The sequence below is a fragment of the Lynx rufus genome, unplaced genomic scaffold (assembly GCF_022079265.1).
Source record: "Lynx rufus isolate CCGP_SWC_20201006 ecotype Redwood Valley unplaced genomic scaffold, mLynRuf1.p SCAF_9, whole genome shotgun sequence".
Taxonomy (NCBI): domain Eukaryota; kingdom Metazoa; phylum Chordata; class Mammalia; order Carnivora; family Felidae; genus Lynx; species Lynx rufus.
This window is the reverse complement of record NW_025814897.1, coordinates 70,648,128-70,668,749: the sequence shown is the minus strand read 5'-3', so window position 1 is coordinate 70,668,749 and position 20,622 is coordinate 70,648,128. Positions and strand designations below refer to the sequence as shown.

The 20,622-nt window shown below is 39.2% G+C and overlaps 1 protein-coding gene across 3 annotated transcripts in view; it reads left to right on the top strand.

Annotated features, from left to right (window-relative positions):
• Nucleotides 1-20,622, top strand: part of RRAS2 (RAS related 2) — a 76,455-nt gene that overhangs the window by 51,279 nt on the left and 4,554 nt on the right. For all 3 annotated transcript variants that reach the window (XM_047070589.1, XM_047070590.1, XM_047070591.1), the window contains exons 2-4: nucleotides 8,409-8,496; nucleotides 9,445-9,547; nucleotides 9,717-9,825. In XM_047070589.1, coding sequence (XP_046926545.1) covers nucleotides 8,409-8,496; nucleotides 9,445-9,547; nucleotides 9,717-9,825 — 300 coding nt within the window. The remainder of the gene's footprint in view (nucleotides 1-8,408; nucleotides 8,497-9,444; nucleotides 9,548-9,716; nucleotides 9,826-20,622) is intronic.

Genomic DNA, 20,622 nt, shown 5'->3' with positions numbered 1-20,622 from the left:
GTTACTAAAGATTCATTTTGGTTTAGAATTTTGCTTTTTAATTTTTTTTTTTAATGTTTATTCATTTTTGAGACAGAGAGAGACAGAGAGCATGAATAGGGGAAGGTCAGAGAGAGAGGGAGACACAGAATCTGAAACAGGCTCCAGGCTCTGAGCTGTCAGCACAGAGTCTGATGCGGGGCCTGAACTCATGGACCGCGAGATCATGACCTGAGCCGAAGTCGGACGCCCAACCGACTGAGCCACCCAGGTGCCCCAGAATTTTGCTTTTTAAAAGAGCAAGCATCACTTGAAGGGGTGAGCTGGGGTGAACTCCTACCACAGCGTGCTCTAATTTGGACTGATGATTTTCCACCTAGTGCCTCTGGGTGAGATCTAGCTTTCCTGAGGGATTGTTAGTTTTGATTTGAGAGCAGAGAATGGAAGGAATGGTGGGGAGAGTAATAAGTGGTTTTCTACTTAGAACATTTTCAGAGGGAAGCTGAAGCTAGGGTAAGAGTGGGGTAATGGGAAGTTGGGGCAGGATGATGCGGCTGGGTTGTCCAAGGGGTGCCCCAAAGATAAACTTTTCCTCATTGGTGCAGCTTCTACCTGGCTGTCTGCCCTGGGAAAGGAAAGGAAGGGAAATTCCCTTCCCATCTCTTCTTGGGCCAAATGCCTCTGCTTCAGAGGTTAGAATAGAATTCAGGGTTAATACTGGCTTGGGACCATATTTCAATGGTAGCTCTTGTGGTCTGGCCTTATGGACCTAAACACAGATGAGAACAATTTTTCCCTGGGGAAATGAGCACCAACTGACTTAGAAACAAACATTTGAAATAGAACCAGTTTGTAAGTTGACTTTTGTACTGTACTTTTTCTCATTCCATACCAGGCCCATCGGTTTGCAACCGAATACTTCACTTGAGGTGTGAGTATCATCCTTGAGATGGCAGAGAAGTCACATGAAAGGCACAGGGTGGCTATAGACAGTCTGACACAATTAGCAACATTGACTGAAGGCCTGAGTTTTGTTAAGAAGAAACTAAAAGGATTACTGGACTTAGGGTATTCTTTATTCTGCATTAGAGTCCTGGAAGATCCATTATGGGGATCTCCGTAATTATACATGTTAGGTTAAATGAAATACTAATTGCAGTCAGGAAAAAATATGTCCTTGAGTAAAGGAATATCAACTATATTGGAAACATTTGACATAACAATAAGAGAGGGTGTTGCAGGGAACAAAGGTTCTCTGTGACTTGACAGCTGCTGTTAAAAAGTGACACCAGGAAGAGCCTGACTCTGGCCCCAGCTGCCTGAAGTTGTTGCAGCCTTCTCTAGTGTTACCAGAGGGATTTACACTGCTCTTGTCTTAGCAAACAGAGGCACTGATAGATAGCTAACCAGGTCCTTGTGCTCTGGGAAATAAATTTCTGACTTCTCATTATAATCTTCGTACCTAGAGCGTTTTTTAAGTATTCCAGTATTTTGAGGTTCTGACTATATGCAGTGTACTTTGCTTATTAACTCCAAGAAAGTTCTAAGAAGCATGAGGTAGGCCTTGGACATCAAATCTAGTTGGAAATCTGTAACAGGGCTTTAACTGGAATTCTACCATATTTGAGTTTCTCTTGAAGCTTGAGAGGCTGAGAATAAAGCAGTAGTTACCAGGTTACCTTCATATTTCAAGAACTTGCCTAAGGTGGCCTTAGAAGGTGGCCTTAAATTGGTTTTGCACATTTAGCCCATTCTTTATCCCCAGTAAATAAAGTGTGGAGAGTTAAGGGTTCTAAGACCAGGATGTTTTTAGAGAGAGTTGTTAGTTTGTGGTGTGTTCTGTGTCTTTTCCTACCTCCACACACAGCTTCTAGAGAGCAGGATGCTTCTCTTAAACCCCTTTCATTGAAGCCAAATGATAAGGGAATGTCTACTAGAATCATTCTGAAAACTCGACATGTATCCCTGGTATTTGGTAGAGTATAATGAATAGTATGAGAATCTGTGGATCCATAGGAAAGCAGAGAGAAAGGAAGAGGGCTGTATAGTTAGTAAGTAATCTGTATTTCAGAGATAGTAGTGTTTCCTTGAGCCTCTGGATAGAACCAGGTTAAACCCTTCTAAAGAGGGATGCTGTGCATGGCCACCTAGAAGATGATATGAACCAGGATGGAAATGGAAATTCCAGGATTTGAGGGTTAGAAGTGTAAATAGCTTCTTCTCACTAAAGTCATGGGAATTGCACATGGAGGGTCTCATGTAAGATTCTTCCAGGAAACCCACAGAAAGTTAGCATGGGAACCAGATTTCATTGGTGAGGGCTTTCAACTCCCCTTACCTCTCCCAGTCCTTCAGTTCCAAAGCTAAAGGAGCCAGAGGTAGCCTTGTTAGAGGTAGAAGAGATGCAAAATGGGGAAAGAAAGAATATTTGACTGGTGCCCCCTGCCACACCCCCACTCCAGACTTCTTGAAAGCTCTATCTCAGAAGGGAGAAAGAAGCTTTTTAATTTAGATGAGTATTGACTAATTGTCAATACTAGACATCTTAACTATTGAAATCATGATGTTTTGGGGCTGATAGTGATTGAACAATTATGTATAATCAAAGAGTGATTGGAAAAAATTAGGAGACGTGTTAGATTTCATTCAGGAGCAAGGAAGAGCTTTGAAGGAAAGTATGCTTCTACTCTTTTGAGTTTAGCTCAGTGCATCATTTATACATTCACATGTACACATATATGAAAAGATAAGCAATTGGAAAAGGAAAATGTAAGTATCAGTTCCAAGGTATATATAAAGTTTGGTGTATATATTTTCCAAATCACAGTCTACAGTACTTGAAGTTGGGGAAATCCAGACCTGTCACCTTAAGGATAAGAGAAATTAAGGCATATTGAGATTGTTTTCTGGTTGGGGTGTTGAAGGCCTTGCAAAGGAAGTAAGGTATGGATTGGATTGGCCTTCATTAGCTAAGACTTACAAGGGCCTACTGTGTGTCATAGGCTGTACTTTGTATTCCACATACAGTAGTTTTACTTTTCACAACAATCCTGCAAGCTCAGTATTATTTCCATCTTAACAGACATGGAAACTGAGGTTCAGACAGGTTAAATGTGGTGCTTTAATTTCCCATAGGTAGTAAAAGTAGCTGAACTTCCCATAGGTAGTAAAAGTAGTATTCTGGTCTGTATAACTCAGGCTCCTTCCACTCCACCCTGCTGCTTCCCTGGTGGCCCCACACACTAGGATACTGTGGTGGGATGAGGCAGTGGAACCTAGGCAGACAGACAGTCCTAGCCAGGAAGAGAATGGGGCATACACTGCTCTCTCTGACCAGGCTCTTCCGTGGCTGCCTCGGGGCAGCCGTGCTCCGCCCCTTGGGTCAGAGGTTTCTCTTTTCCCATGATCCTTCAGTGCTGCATCTGAAGCAGGCACTGGGACATGCCCTCCTTAAATTATCCCTCTTCTTACCCTTTTCTGTTAAGAAAATGGGCTTTAGAGATGTTAATCAGTTTACCCAAGGACTCTAGTAGTGGAACGGTGTATCTGGGTTTGAATTTTAGGTTTTTCAGACCCTGGAGCCCATAAGTTTTCTTCTCATCATGCTGTTACCAACAAAGACTTTATAAGTGCTTGTATTGATAGAAAATGGGCCCATAGGAAACCTGTTTTGGTTTATTCTATCATAATTGAAAAAAAAACATAATACAGATTTTGTGGATAGAATTAAGAATAGGAAAGTACTGACTTGGAGTGGAGGGGAGCAGAGAACCACAGAATTCTGTACCTGGAATGTTTCATGATGTGGATTCTGTGTGTAGTGTGGGGGAAAAGGGTGAGCTGACTAGGATGTCAAGAAAAAAAGTCTCCCTTTCCCCTCCTCCTGTACCCCATGTTTTTAGAGGACTCCTGAGACTTTCCTGAAAATGGCACTGTGCTCAGAAATGCCCTATCGTTTGTTTAAAACTCCCCAGTGGCACTTTAGATCTAGCCTCCTGTCTTTACATATGCAAGGGTAGTGAATTTAACCAGTGTGCTAGATTTACGGAGTTCCACACAATTTCCAGTACATTACCCGTCCCAGTGTATAGACCAGACACCGCTCTGTGGCAGTGCTTGGGAACTGCACTCTCACCAGTAGCTGGGGGTCAGGAGAAAGTGGGCTCTCACTCGCCCACTGAATGCAGAAGTGGCCTCAGCCTATTCTCTTTCCTCCCCTTCCCCCTTCTGTTTCTTCCTTAAGGCTGCTGTGAATGGGAAGATGGCGAGCTGGCAATTCTCTTAAGCCAAGCAGAATTCCTGTTGTGCAATCTAGTGGCATATAATCAGGAATACTATTCCTGCCATCACAGCATAATGCTCTTGTGTTACTAAGGGCTTCTGACGACCTTACCCAAGCCAGGTTGTCAGATTTTATCAGGGGGAAATAGACTCCCTGTGTGAATGGGATAGCTTCCCTAATTCTAAACTTTTCTCTGTATATCTTAACCTTAAAGAGACTTAGCTCCATTTGCCCCTCTTACTACCTGGAAGTCATCGCGCCCTTTGAAAGCAGGCATTCTCTTTCTTTCCGGGATCCTTCTGCATGCATTCTTTCTTGTGATACTAAGAAAGCACATTACTTTCTCTTTGCTGTCCCCCTTTCCTCTTCTGTACTGTTCTCTATGGTCTTCTGCTATGCAAATACTGTACTTATTTTTTTCTTACGTTCTGCTATAGAATATCCTTTCTGGACTGTGGTTGGTAACTTCTAGCAGCCTCAGGAGAGAGACTATTCTTTTTTGGCAAATTGCTGGACTATGTTTATAAGTGAGTGTACACACAGTTCCTACAGGAGTAGGGTATTAACCACTTATGTTTTGTTGCCTTCTGAACTAGCATGGTATTGGCATTTTATGCTGTTTCAGTTCTTTGGCCAGTACATTTAACATTCTCTATTCCTCTCACCCACAGCCACAGCGCAGTTACTGGGTGTTGTCTAAAAAGCAGTGGGCTCTGTGAAAATAGGGCCTTGTCCCTGTGATGCTCTCTATAAATAACTGTCAAACGAATGAAACCAGGATAGCAAGAGCAATTGGCTGAGGACTTTAGGTAGTGAAAAATAAGGCTTCGAATGGTGAGCAGCACAGATCAAACTAGAAGGATTTGCATGTTGTGTAAAGTACTGAATCCTGTAAACAGTAGGGGGCCATTAAATTTATGTGTCTTATATAGAGGTGTAATTTGTATATGTACAAAAATGCACACAGCTTGTGTACAGCTTGATGAATTTTTACCTATGTGTGTATCTGTGTAATTACTGCTCAGGTTCCAGACAGTATCTCCAAAACTCCGGATGGGGAGATTATCTTGACTCACAACATTTTGGATACCAGGTCCCAAGGTTGGTTTGTGGTATAAGCAGGATTGGAATTATTACAGCTGTTCCTGGGATTAATGAGTCTTTATACTTGAATAAAAACACTAACTCATATCCTCTAATTGTGTGACAGAAATAATAATACAGTGTGGTTAACATTTATCAATCATCAGCATGTCTTGGCACTTTATAAATATTTCTTCAGTTTATCTGCTCCAGGAGGGTTTGTTACTGTCCTATTTTACAGATGCTAAAGGTCAGAGAAGTAACATGTCTCAGTTTCCACAGCTAGAAAGTGGCACAGTTAGTATCAAATCCAGCACTGTCCATCACCAGAGACTGATTTCTTGTTGGTGATATGCTACCTTAAATATCTGGTGCCTGGGTTTAAGTAACAGAAACATTATGTCTTCATAGTGAGAGAGGATGATTATATACGTTACCTGCTACCTGCGCAGGAAGAATGCTCTTTTTAGGCACATTGTGACTTGTGGCTTCTAGGAATTTCGAGAGAGAAGAGGGTTTTGGATTCTGTGTCAGTCAGGGCCTGGAGCGGTGTTCCTTAGGATGAATTTTTTTTTTTTTTTTTTTAACATTTATTCAGTTTTGAAAGGCAGAGGGAGACAGAGCGTGAATGGGGGAGGGGCAGAGAAAGAGGGACACACAGAATCTGAAACTGGCTCCAGGCTCTGAGCTGTCAGCCCAGAGCCCGATGCGGGGCTCCAACTCACGGACCTCGACATCATGACCTGAGCCGAAGTTGGCCGCCCAACCGACTGAGCCACCCAGGCGCCCCTTAGGATGAATTTTTATGAAGGAGAAAGATGCTTACAAAGAGGATGGCTCCTTAAAATCGATATATAGCAACAAGGCGATGGTCCCTACAGGTGCAGTTTGAAAACAGGACACAATGAAGATGAAATGTAGACCTAAATATCTAGAAATTCCAACAATTAGTTTGCCTTAAAAATTAGTATCAGTGAAACAAGTGCATGCCAGTGTTAGTTAGCTAAGTGGCAAAATTTTTATTACGTTTCAGGAGCTAAGATGGCCAAAGAAAATGTGAAACTTAAATAGCCACTAAAAGGAAAACAAAATTTGTTTTAATGGCCCTCAAAGTTACTTAAACCCAATAATCTTCTACATACGTTAATGTCTTAATTCTGTCTCAACAGTGCAAAAAAAAAAAAAAAACAACCCTGTCCATCGAAAGAATTTTAGTTATTCATGATTAAAATATATTTAATATTTGTCCATTATTTTTTCAAAGTGGGAGGGACAGTGCAGCACATTTTAGCACATTTAGGCATAAACTGGGAGTAGTCAATAAAATTCAGGTTTTACAAGATGAAAAGCATGGCAGGAAGTATCCGATTCTTGCTGAGGAACCTGTTTCAGGAAACTAATCTTAAAAAGATGTAAACAGCATGCTTTTATCCAACTTGCTTGGGGAAAGACTGCAGTTTTAAGTTGTTTAGAATAGTGGGCATAAAGGTACTATTTGTTGCCAGTTGTATCACTTTTTGAAGAGGTGCGGAGGCCAAAAAGTATAATCTCTGTTTTGATATCTGTTTATTTTTAAATGGGAATAGGGTGGTGATGGAGATGGATTTCTACTCAGAGCTGCTCTTGTTGGTAAATGTTTCTTTTACTGACTTTGTTGTAAAAACAAAACAAAAAAAAAAAAACCCTGCATTTTAGCAATTAAAGTTAATCCTAAAATATAAATAAAGTATGGAAAGTGTCCTTCAAAAATACAATATATGAGGTGATAGTAGTAGCAAGCAGATCTGTGTCTCCTTCCCACCCCCAACTCCCCAACCAGGAGTTTCTTTAGAAGTCTTGTTCAGAGTGCCTACTTCTGAGTAGCTTCTTGGTGTTTGCATACTACACATGCCGGGGGTTGTCACTTAAGAATGCTGTGTCCCTGGAGCCAGCAGGTCTAGCTGCCAGGAACCCTTGCCTGAAGAATGGCTGAACCCCTTTGGCTCTGGCTCCCAGCATTAAGCTGCCTTCCTCCAAGTCATTCCCTCAGATTTGGTAATGAGCCAGAGGGAAAGTAGGCTTTGAGGAAGTCAGTCAAGAGGGGAGAGCAAAGGAGATGCTCAGAACAAAAGAAGGATGATGTCAGTGTCCTAGTTAGTGCCCTTTTAAGAAGTGGGAAATAAGTCTCTTTGAGTCTTATTGTCGCTGTTGTTTTCTTTTTAAAACCTTTAAAAAATGGTGAAGTGTAATACACAAACATTTTTAACTGGCTCACTGAGATTCTTCCCTTCCTACTCTGCTACCTTAACTGTCCTTTCTTCTGCTGATTGCAGAAGATAAGTTGGGAGGCTTTGCTAACAGAGAAAGACAGAAATAGATCCTAGAGATGAAAAAAAAAAAAACACAAAAATATCAGTGAACGAGTAAGTTTGAAATCCCAGCCAAAAGAAAAAAAAAATTCCGAAATCATGTTTCCTTATGATAATACACAAGGCAAATAAATGAATGGGGAAAAACCAAGTATGAGGAAAGAAGGGGAGAAATGAAGGTGGGGTGTGGGATCTTCCAGGCTGTGTCTTCCTTTGTTTCAGACTCCTTTGTTCTTAGAACTGATGCTTACCCCTGGGTTGCAGATAGACTTGAATTATAACTGTGTTTTTTCTATTTTTATAAGACTGTGAGCAGTGTGTGTGTGTGTGTGTGTGTGTGTGTGTGTGTGTGTGTATACACCCATCTTAGGTATATATGATTGAAAAAATTATATATAATTATGAAAACACTGCATTAGGTCTTTTGCAGTCTTCTTGCATATATCAGATAGGAGGATTCAGAGATATCAGTACGTTTTCTCCACTTGGAAGCTACTCTGAATACGTTTTATTCAGTTGGAAACCAACTATAGTAGGATACTACTATTTTTGTAAACCAAATAAGGTAGTAAACGTTTATTAAGGTTTAGTAGGAGAAACCTTAATACAATGAAACTATTGCTATTCATTCTGGATCAGTGAGATTTGATAAAGTTAATTGGTACTTGGGTGGGCAAGTAAACATAAATTTAAAAATGAGGTTATTTTTCTTACAGTCCTATTTTGTGACGGATTATGACCCAACCATCGAGGATTCCTACACAAAGCAGTGTGTGATAGATGACAGAGCAGCCCGGCTAGATAGTAAGTAATCTTCCTTTATTTGATAGTTTACATATCATATTTTTGAAAAGTAAGCTTGGGTGTTTTGCTAGGTTGCATACTACAATTGAAATGTGGTCTTGAAGCCCGTGTCTTTCATCAGCTTTGATTGATGAATCTGCATATTAGGATATTTGAATATTTAAATATTTATCCTACATATTAAGGTATTTAAATATTCCTCAGCAAATGTAATATAAAACAGTAATTGTGTTGATCTTGTGCTGGTGAAACTAATCATGTCATGGTAACTAGTTGGAGTTGAATTTTTAGGGACATTTGGAAAGAAACATGAAGTTTCAGCCCTATCTACTTTCTTGCAAAGGTTAAAATGGGTGTAGTAAATATAGAAAAAGAGTCAATATTTGTCAACTTGCTTAGAATTTATAGCACGGAGGAGGCTTTAGCAAATAGGGTTTTGGGCTTGGCTACACATTACACATCTCCACAAAAGATAGCCCTGTTCTTTTAAGTTCGAGGATTCTTTCATTCAGAGAGATCAGTAAATAACATTAGCGCTTGCTCTTTAAGGTGTTTGGGGAGAGCAGACCAAGGGATCTTTCTTGAATGGGTATCTTTTTCAGTCCTTTCTGTGGAGGAGATAAAACATCCAAGTGACTTTAGAAGTTGTCTGACTCCATCTGCCTAGATATATTTGATATTTTTAACCTTGTAATTGGTATGCTAATATATTCTAGCTTACAAAAATCAACTCGTACTGATGAAGAGGACTCTGAAACTGTCTGCTGGGTGATATATTTGTCTCTAGTGTTGAGAATAAAGCACTAGGAAGAGAAGGCTTTTTGTTTATTATACCGAGTCTAAAATATATACTCTAAAGGACCCACATTAATTGGGCCCTGCCCTTAAGGGAAAGTCATTCATAAAATGAAAATACGAACACGGTTACATGTGTTGTTTTCTCTTTAGTTCTGGATACAGCAGGACAAGAAGAGTTTGGAGCTATGAGAGAACAGTATATGAGAACCGGCGAGGGTTTCCTGTTGGTCTTTTCAGTCACAGATCGAGGCAGGTTTGTACTAGTATTAACATGTAGATCTCCTGTTCATGTGTAGATCACTATTTTATTGAATTTGGATTTTCTTGTTTTTATAGAAAAAGGAAAAGTAATAAGGTACTAAATGGGCTGTGGAACTTGCCAAATTCTGAGATTTGAGCAAATTAATTTGTTTTTGTTTTAGTTTTGAAGAAATCTATAAGTTTCAAAGACAGATTCTCAGAGTGAAGGATCGGGATGAGTTTCCAATGATTTTAATTGGTAATAAAGCAGATCTGGATCATCAAAGACAGGTAAGAAGGAACTTTGCTGTTGGGAATCCCATTATTGATGATCATGTCAGTGAATGGATGTGTTTCTTGAAACCATTGAAAGTGCCATGATCAGGGAAACTGCTGAGCTTGGCAGTCTGGGTTTGGGGAAGTCAAATTCTCACATATTTTTACACCACACTTCAGTTGACTCTGTAAGCCCATATTTGTACCACCTCCATTCACATGTTCTTATTTCGTGAGTAATCACCACAACTCTAATTCAGTTAGCTCATCTTAAAGTTACCCTTACTTAAGGCCAAACTCATTCAGTGTTTTAAAAAAATTTTTTATACATTTATTTATTTTTGATAGAGAGCACAAGTGGGGGAGGGGCAGAGAGAGAAGGAGACACATAATCTGAAACAGGCTCCAAGCTGTCAGCACAGAGCCCGACACGGGGCTCGAGCTCACAAACTGCGAGATCACGACCTGAGCCGAAGTCGGATGCTTAACCGACTGAGATACCCAGGTGCCCCATAAACTCATTCAGTGAATGCTAATTTACCTTCATCTAGAGAGTGGTTTTAACGTAAATTACAGTTATTTGGATTTTCCCTAAGTCCCATTAATGATGGAATTTTCTGTTACTTCTTTATACTGGCTGGTTCTAACACCAGTAACCTGTAAGAAAAGAATATTTTTGGTATTTAGTTGTAGGCTGGATTATACTCACTTGTTTCTTTACCCTCTTATTTCACATTTAATTTTTAAAGTATTGGGCACCTTGTCTGCTCACGTTTTTGCGAAGGAGCAGAACAAGGTCAGATATGAATAAATGCAGGCTCTACATTGTCTTTTTGTGTCTGTTTCTTTTAGGGCTTTAGCCTCTACCCCATATCTGGAATATAAGTTTTTAAGTTGTTTCTTAATTTTTTTTTTGGCATTTAAGTTCTCTTTTGTTTTTATATAACTTTGTGTTGATGTTTTTAACATTTTGTTTGAAAAGTATGAACCTCAGGAAAAATGGGTTGATAATAGCATCGAGGACAGCCTTCTATTTTGTAGTTAACTATTTAAAACATAATCTTTAATTTGTGTGCTCTATTTGTAAAATTTTGTTGAAGCTATATCAAGTTTAAAACATGGGCTTAAGGGAATGATATTCTAATGCTAAGATTTAGAAATGTTTACTCGTGATACTTAATGTAGAATAAGTTTTACTGCTAGGTCCTTTTCACATCTGAATTATTACAAAGTTATGGTGAAAAAATTTGATCTTCTATGGGGCGCCTGGGTGGCGCAGTCGGTTAAGCGTCCGACTTCAGCCAGGTCACGATCTCGCGGTCCGTGAGTTCGAGCCCCGCGTCAGGCTCTGGGCTGATGGCTCAGAGCCTGGAGCCTGTTTCCGATTCTGTGTCTCCCTCTCTCTCTGCTCCTCCCCCGTTCATGCTCTGTCTCTCTCTGTCCCAAAAATAAATAAACGTTGAAAAAAAAATTAAAAAAAAAAAAATTTGATCTTCACTTCAAACAAGTGTAAGTGGTTTGAAATAACTTAGAATACAGCACTGCTCACATCTTAAGCCTAGAGTATAGAGTACATTTATTTTTTAATTCCTTTTGGGGGGGGTCATTTCCTTCAGGGTTTCTAAACCTAGTTATATTTATTAAATGTTGCCAGTAGAACCTGTCTGCTGCTCTTGTCAGTCCTTTCTAATACTAGAAACACTTTTCTATGTTACCGAATCTGGGAAATCCTAACAGAGGAGCTCTGTGGCAAGCAAGCGGCTCTCCCCCAATCTTTTTTTTTTTTAATTTTTTTTTTATTTTCAACGTTTATTTATTTTTGGGACAGAGAGAGACAGAGCATGAACGGGGGAGGGGCAGAGAGAGAGGGAGACACAGAATCGGAAACAGGCTCCAGGCTCTGAGCCATCAGCCCAGAGCCTGACGCGCGGCTCGAACTCACGGACCGCGAGATCGTTACCTGGCTGAAGTCGGACGCTTAAGCGACTGCGCCACCCAGGCGCCCCTCCCCCAATCTTAACACTGACCTCTACCCCACCCCTGAGTGCTTTCTGCCATGATTATGGAAAAGGTTTTTGTCAAACCCTTTTCATGGCCATATACAACTCTAGTAACAGACTAGGTAGGAGGCCTGGGGTGCGTGGGAGGTCTCCTGTAGGGTAGGTGGTGGCTGGGAAAAGTAGGGCAGGGAAAGTAGGGGAATGTATGCCCCCCCTCACTCCCCCCCCCCCCCCCATAGGCCCTGCTGTGATGGGCTTGGGGCAGAGGGTCTGTATGCGTTACTCTTAATCCTCCATGTACCAAAGATTGCCAGTGTTTGGTGTATGGTTTCCATCTGTCTGCAGATATTCAGCACTGGCTTTGTTTCATGCCATAGGCTTACAAAATTTTTCATCTAGGTTTTTTTTTCCTTTTTATAAGAGTAAAGATTCTCCGGGTAAAATGAGAAACAAGGTGATGAGAGGAACATTGTAGGGGGATGATAAGTTTCATATTTCCATCACCCAAAACATACGCACTTAGGCTGGAGTAAGATCTTCTGTATTCATTTCTCTGCTTTAAACCGTACACAGGATAAATTACCTGTAGCTGAGAGCTCAGCTGTGTATATCCCCAGGGGAGAAGAGCAAGTGGCTCATATCTGACTGCTTAATTTTTGCTCATTCCCATAGATTCTACTCTGAAGGATGGGCGCCAAGAAAAACTTTTTCCTGTTTATGCTTCCTCTTCTCTTTTCTGGGTTCCCGCACACTCAGGCATGATGGCTGCACTTACAGGAGCCTTGAATACTGGCTGGCAGGAAACCTACCACCTTTCCCTGTCCATTCATTTCCCACTTGTTTTCATGCTTATTACTCACTTTCTCATTCTTAAACTTACAACGCTTTATTCCCCTTCCTCACTCATGGCTAATGATGAATCATATTTTCCTATTTCACTGAGATATTTCTGCATGTTTCCACCTCCACATAATACTAACCTAAGTGCACATGTACCCCATCAATTCTGCCTTTCCTCACTTCTGTGGATAAACTGTTTACCTATCTATGCCCATCCTCTCTAGTAGGCCCTGGGTCCCGCTCCTTCTCACTAGCTCATAGATGTCACCCCAGCAATGGTTCTGTTCTGGTTGATCCATTTCTCTGCTGCATAATCATTCCCACAAGCATGTCATGCTACAGTGGCTCTCATCTTTAAAACAAAAAGTAACTACAGCAAAAGCGTGTTCTTAATCTCACATTCTTCTCTGTGTACGTTTCTGCTTCTTGTATCAAGCAAAACTCCTTAAAAGCGTTATCTACACTTGCTCTCCTCTCTTTCCTGCCATTCTTGCTTGCTCTGACCTCAGGCATGCAGCACCCCAGTCAAGGTCACCATTTACGTAGATGTCAGTAACGTTTGACACAGATGCTCATACTCTCATTTTTGAAACACTTTGTTTACTTAGCTCTGGGATACCTTAACCTATGCCTCCACTCTTTCTTTGCCAGTATTTCCTTCTCTCTCACAGGTATCTTAGGCCTCAGGTGCACCTTCTTCTAAGGCTCTAGTTGTACAAAGACCACTTTACCTCCCAGCCGTGAGAGCCATACACTGTGCATTTGAAGTTGAGGTGCTGTGCTAAAGGTTTTTACGTTTTTAAAGTCTCTTTAGAATTAAGGGTGTTGTGTATAATGTCTTGGTACCTTTACCTGCTTTACTAACAGCCTGGACAGGCAACAGGATCCATAAAAATTTCTTCCCCTGTTTAGAAATGTTGACTTTTTGGTCATCATCCTTAAAGGGTTCTTACTCAGTAACCAGTCTTACTTGCTCTTAGTTATTGACCCAGTTCATTCTCTTCTGCCTTTGTGTTAGACACAATCCTTTCGACTCTTTCTAGTTTCTTGCCAGTTTTCTGTTACATAGCAAATGCCAGTTCTCCATGTTCTTTGAATTTGTGGGTCAGCCCTGGACATTCCTATTATTGGTTCCCGAGATTCTGAACCTATCTGGGAAGAGGTCAAGCAGAAGAGCTTTTGCTTATTAATAACTTCCTTTGGCTTCTGTATCTCTGGATTTGCTCCTTCCTTCCGTTCCTTCCTTTCCTTCCTTTCCTTCCTTTCCTTCCTTTCCTTCCTTTCTTTCCTTTCCTTCCTTTCCTTCCTTTCCTTCCTTTCCTTCCTTTCCTTCCATCCCAGCCATCCATCCATCCATCCATCCCTCCATCCATCCAATATTTATTGAACCCTTTTCTAGACACTAATAACATGCAATAGAAAGAACAAAGTCACTGAAATTGTCATTAAATAAGAAGAATTTGAATGGTTAGAGTTACCACACACCGAGCCCCTTAGAGATAAATAACGTTGATCATCTTGTTTATTCTATCTAAGGTGGAGGAAGAGAACACAGGTGCTTGCTAAAATGTAAAAGTAGGTACATATAATAGCATACTGATTTCTGAAATTTAATACAGCAGTATGTGTGCTTGGATTGTGGACTTTGCTGTATCTCTGATTTCAAGTTCCTTGTCCTTGACTCAGCCCTGTCTAGAAATGGACTGTTCTGTTCTTTTTGTGTTTACCCTTTCTTCCTCTGGCTTACTTTAGCCTCCCCCTCTCCTTTCCTCCTTGTTAGGTGCTAGTGGCCACTGTTAATTTGAGAAAGGAACCCAATACACTTAGGATAATACCCAAGTGTACTAACCCCCACTATCTCTGTTTAGTACCTTGACCACAGTATGCCCCTGTAGCCTCCCAGGGAAAGACCTCACCCCTACCCCCAATAGTAGAGTCAGGGTCCTCTTCTTGCCTTACCTGTTTTTGCCTTCTCTGTATCTAAAGATCTGTAAACCGTTGAATGTAAGTAGCATGAGGGCTTCTCAGTTTCGATCAGTTTTGTTCATGCTTTGTCCTTAGTACGTAGAACAAAGACACACACTCAATAAATATTTGCTGAATTGAATGATTCAAGGCATCAGTGAATCAAGATGTGGTATTAATTTGATGATTCTTTCTATACAATAGGCATTTAAAAAAAACCCACAAAAACAAGTTTTGGTTCTGTTGGTCTCTTCCTATTAAACCCAGTTTGTTGGATAAAACTGCTCTATCATTCATATTTGCTCCTCTCCATTTGGAAATACATAGTACTAGATATACTCATTATTGTGGATATCTGCTAATATTCATTTGTGCCTTTGAAGTGAGGGTCACTGGAGGTTCCCAGATGTAGGTCTGTGAATTTGTTATATCAGATTCACCTTTGTTGCTTAAAACAGAACATTTCTGGGTAGTGCTGACCCACCAAATTAAAATATCCAAGAGATGAGGTTTAGTATTTGGTATCTTTATAGAATTCTCTGGGTTGGGGAACATCTAGGAAATCCTTATTTGTGTAGCTTTCAATCTTCTGTTGATTTTGGCTTCATAAAGCTTTGGCTTTGTTCCATGTAATATTCTTTTGGCTCATTTTTGTGTTTGCTTGCTCTGGTGGTAACAATGCTATTTCTACTTCTTAGTTAAAATAATGCTACTCCAGTGAGCTCAAAAGCAGCTTTATATGTGGTAGAGATTTCTTGACCAGTAATGTATGCACAAACTTTGCTGACCTTGATTGCTGGAAGACAGTGATGTGAGACAGTACTTTAAAAATAAATAAATGAGGCACAAAATTAGTATTGGGAGTATTTTATCATGTAGGCCATTAATTCATTAATTTTTCTGTATAAAGATACCTCATTTGCCATTTCTCTCTAGCTGAATTACATTATGCAGGAGGTGTGGGACAAAGTACCTTTTTGAAGAATAATTGTGCTGAAAGACATGGCAAAATTTTTGAGGACATGTCCCTCCCCCAAAGTTATATTAATAATTATTGAGATTGACTAGTCTCAAATATTAATTTTTATTTTTCTTCCTGTATCTTTTATTTCAAGTTTTACTTATTTGGTCATACTCTGTTTACTTAACATGTTTGATTTCGTTAACTATGTACTCTTCTAGGCTCTGGATGTACAAAGACAAATATGCCTTCCTCCCTAGCTACAAGGGATATGATGGTGGGAGAGCGAGAAAAAGCAACATCAAAAATTGGAGTATAGTGTGTTTAGTTTTGTTCACTGTAGGGCATGATGGGAGCTCTGGGGTGCTGTTCCAAAACTGCATCAGCACTGAGGGGGAAGTTATTGATTGCTTGAGTCTTGAAGTATTACTAAGGAACAAATTAAGAGTATAGGGTTGGGAGAGAAGGGATGGCATCCCAGGAAGAAGGAACAGAATTTGTGACAACATGGTGGTATTTTTTTGTAGGAAGGAATTTCCCATGTCAAGTTAAAATAGGAATTGTCTTTTTAAAATTGGCTTCTGTGAAGCTTTCTTTTCTTACTTGGCTTCCTCACTAGTTGTTAATTGCTTGCTTGATTTGATTGATTTATATTTCAAAACCATAGGCCTTATGGTGCATAAGCTATTTTGAAGAGAGGCAGGGAAGTTTAAAAATTACAAAAACTTGGGTATACTAGAGCTGTGTAGAACCTGCCTGCTACCCTTTTGGAACACAACACAATATCAACTCTTAGGTGGTAGTGTAATTATTAGATGTTTGCATTAATGGAATAACCTGATGATACTGTACTGAGTTGCTGAATTTTAGAAATGGAATATTAAATTGGGAGAGCAAACTACCTTAAAAGATTAGAGGGAACAATACCTTGAGCTCAAATAGGGCCAAGAATAATTCCTGCTCCAGGTTAGCCAGAGTGAAAAACATCATTAATTCTTGGGGTATTGGGTAGTGTACTCAGAAGGTTTTGTTCCAGTCGTAGGGCAAAATTAGCTCTAGGGTAATTCTGTTCTGGCACTATGGAACAAAAAGGACTACACTTTCCAAATAACTGCATCCCAGAAGAAAGCTCAAGAATATATATAGGAATACAGACTATCCAGAACCCGGTAGGTCAAAGTCTAGTACCCAGGCATCCATTCAAATTACCAAGCAAGAAGCAGGAAAATATGACTCATAATAAGGAGAAAAAACAAGGAGTAGAAACACACCCAGAAATGACACACGATAGAATTAGTGAACAGATACCTTAAGCAGTTCTATGACTATATTCCATATGTTCAAGAAGCTAGAGAAAAGACTGAGTATGTTAGGGAGAAACATGGAAGATAGAGAAAGATCAAAATCAAACTTGTAGAAATTGAAACTACAATGTTTGAGATGAAAAATACCCTGGATGGGATTAATAGCCAGAAGCAACAGCTGGAAAATGTCTAAATTTGATGAAAACTGTAAAATGCATACATTTAAGAAGCTCAACAAACCCTGAACATAAGAAATATGAAGAAAATTAGAATGAGACAAATTAAAATGGAATTGTCTGAAACCAGCGAAAAAGAGGAAACGTGACAGATAACCAGAGGAAAAGAAAACTACGCACAGAGGAACAAAGATAAGGATGGCAGTGGTCACCACTGTTTCTCATGGGCAACGACTCAAGGCAGAAGATAGTGACACAACATCTTTCACGTACCGAGAGAAGAAAACTCGTCTAGAATTAAATACCCATTAAATATTTGTTTCAAAAAATGAAGGTGAAATACTCCACAGATATGCAAAAGGTGGGAAGAGAAGATTTATTACCAGCAGACCTGTGTTATAAGAAATGTAAAAAGAAGGAAAATTATACCAAATGGCAGTTTGGATCTATACAAAAAACAAAAACAAACCCACCAGAAATGGCAATTATGTGAGTAAATATAAATTACTTTTATTGTTATTTGTCTCTTTAAAATATACTCTGGATGTTTAAAGCAAAAAAAGGTAACACTCTGTTGTGAAGTAAAAGATAACAAAATGTAGGAAGGAGAAATGTGTTACTGTAGTAAGCCTCTTATACTATATGTGAATGGGCAGAATGCATTTGAACTTTGATGAGTGAAAATGTGTATTATAAACTCTAAGGCAGTCATTAAAATAACATGGTACGTACTTCATTAGCCAACAAAGGACATAAAATGGAATCATAAAAGCAATATAGTTAACCCAGAAGAAAATAGAAAAAGAATAAGCAGATTAAAGAACAAATAGGATGGATAGGAAACATATCAAGATGATTCAGTGATGACGGTAATCACATTGGTGGTAGATTGTGTGAACACCTCAATTAAAAGGCAAACATTGTCAGGGCACCTGGGTGGCTCAGTCGGTTGAGCGTCCGACTTCGGCTCAGGTCATGATCTCACGACTCGGGAGTTCGAGCCCCGCGTTGGGCTCTGTGCTGACAGCTTGGAGCCTGCTTCGGATTCTGTGTCTCCCTCTCTCTCTGCCTCTAACCCACTCTGTCTCTGTCTCAAAAATAAACATTTAAAAAGAAAAAAAAAGGCAAACATTGTCAAATTGGATTAAAAAACAAAACAAAACAAAACAACCCCCAAAAAACAAGACCCTACAAGAAATCTACTTTCAGTGTAAAAGACAAATAGGTTAAAAGTGAAAGGATGGGGTAAGATATACCATGCTGATACTAATGGAAAGCCTCTTGAAGTGGCAATATAAATATCAGACTAAGTCGATTTCAGAGCAAAAAACCTACCAGGAATAAAGAGGATTGTTTTATAATGAAAAAGAGATTAATTCATTAAGAACATAACAATCCTAAACATTCATATATTGAATAACAACTTCAAAATTCTTCTTTTTAATGTTTGTTTATTTTTGATAGAGAATCAGAGCTTGAGTGGGGGAGGGGCAGAGAGAGGGAGAGAGGGAGAGAGAGAGAATCCAAAGCAGGCTCCAAGGTGTGAACTGTCAGCACAGAGCCTGAACCGGGGCTCGAACTCAAGAACCGGGAGATCATGACCTGAGCCAAACCAAGAGTCACACACTTAACTAACTGAGCCACCCAGGCACACCACAACTTCAAAATTCTTAAAGCAAAATTGAAAGAACTGCAAAGAGTAATTGACATGTTCACACTTAACAGAATTTTCAACATCCCTTTTCAATAATTGAATAGAAAGAAAACCAATAGGATATGGGTGGCTTGAACAGCAATGTTGAACAAATTATTCTGAACATTTAGTGAATGCCCCACCCAACAATAGCAGAATACACATTATTTTGAAATGAGAACAAGTCTCAATAAATTTAAAAGGATTCAGGTGAGACCAGGTATGTTCCTTGACCATGGTGGAGAATTAATTTGGAAACCAGTAACAGAACATAGGTAGGAAACCTCTAAATATGAGGAAACCAACAAGCTTCTAATTTATCCTTCTTATAAAGAAATGATCAAATGGGAAATTGCAAAGTATTGTGAACTGAATGATATTTAGAACACATATCAAAATTTTGGATGCTACCAAAGAGGAAAGTAAAGAGAAATTCATAGCATTAGTTATCTTAGAAAAAAGGAAAGGTCTCAATTCAATGACTGGCTTCTACTTTAAGAAACTAGAAGAAAAAGAGCAAATGAAAGACATAGTAATTGGAAGAAGGTAAATAATAAAGGGTGGAAATTAACAAAATTGAAAATAGAAAAACCATAGAAAGATAAACCTAGTTTTTAGAAGATCAAAGTGACAAATCTACCCAGAATGACCAGGTTAAAAAGAGCAAAGGGCACAGAGTACCAATGTCAGTAATAGGAGAGGTGCCATCACTTCAGATGTTAAAGATACTGAAAAGATAATAAATACTATAAAAAGAAATACCATACTATAAAGAAACTTTATACCAGTAAATTCAACAAGTTAGATGAAATGGACATTTCTTAAAAGGTGCACAAAATATCAAAACTCATGAAAAAAATAGATAACACTATTCGAATAGTACTGTATCTATAAAATAAATTCAACTGGTTATAAAAACCTTCCCTCGGAGAAAACCTCAGGTCCAGATGGATTCATCGGTAAATTATACCAAACTGATTTTGCTGAAAGTATTCCAGAATATTGAAGATGAGAGAATTCTTTCCAACTGCTTATATGAAGCCAGCATTACTCTGGCTTACCAAAGCCAGACAAAAATTTATGAACACTACAGTCCAATAATTCTTGCAAACATGTATGTAAAAATTCTTAAAATTTTAGTAAATAGAATTTAACAATATATGAAAAGGACAGTGCATCATCACTCAGGTGGGGTCTATTCCAGAAATGCAGTGTTGATTTAACAGTCAAAGATGAATCAACACAGTTCACCAGATTAACAGACTAATGTGGAAAGATTATGATCTCAGTAGATGCAGAACAAAAAAAGATTTGAGAAAATTCAACATACTGTTAAAAACTCTTTACAAATGGAATAGCAGAAACTTTGTTAACACGCTAAAAGGCATCTTCAGTGAAACCCTACAACTAATAGTGTGCTTAATGGTGAAGGACTGAATGCTGCTGTCAGTGCATTGAATGGTCTACGCAGTGAGGTGAGGCCAGAAAAAGAACTGAAAGGCATCCATATCAGAAAGCAACCAAGTTGTCTTTATTAGTAAATGACATGATTGTTCATCTAGAAAAGCCTATGGAATTTACAAAAGAACATCCAGATAAGTGAGTTTAACAATTTCCAGGGTATAACACAAATATACAAAAATCATGTTCCCATTTTTGTAGAGAAGAATATCCATTGTTGAAAAGAGACCAGAAGAGATAGGTTCCTTAATCTATCCCTTTCCCCAGTTGACATTTTCTAACTTTCTGCAAGTGTTTACTTTTGTGGCAAAGACAGCAATAGAAGTCATTCTTTTAGAAAGATCTTTTTCATTCACACTATGTAAATGTAATTTAGTTTAACAGTTTTAGTAAATATCACTACTTCAACCTT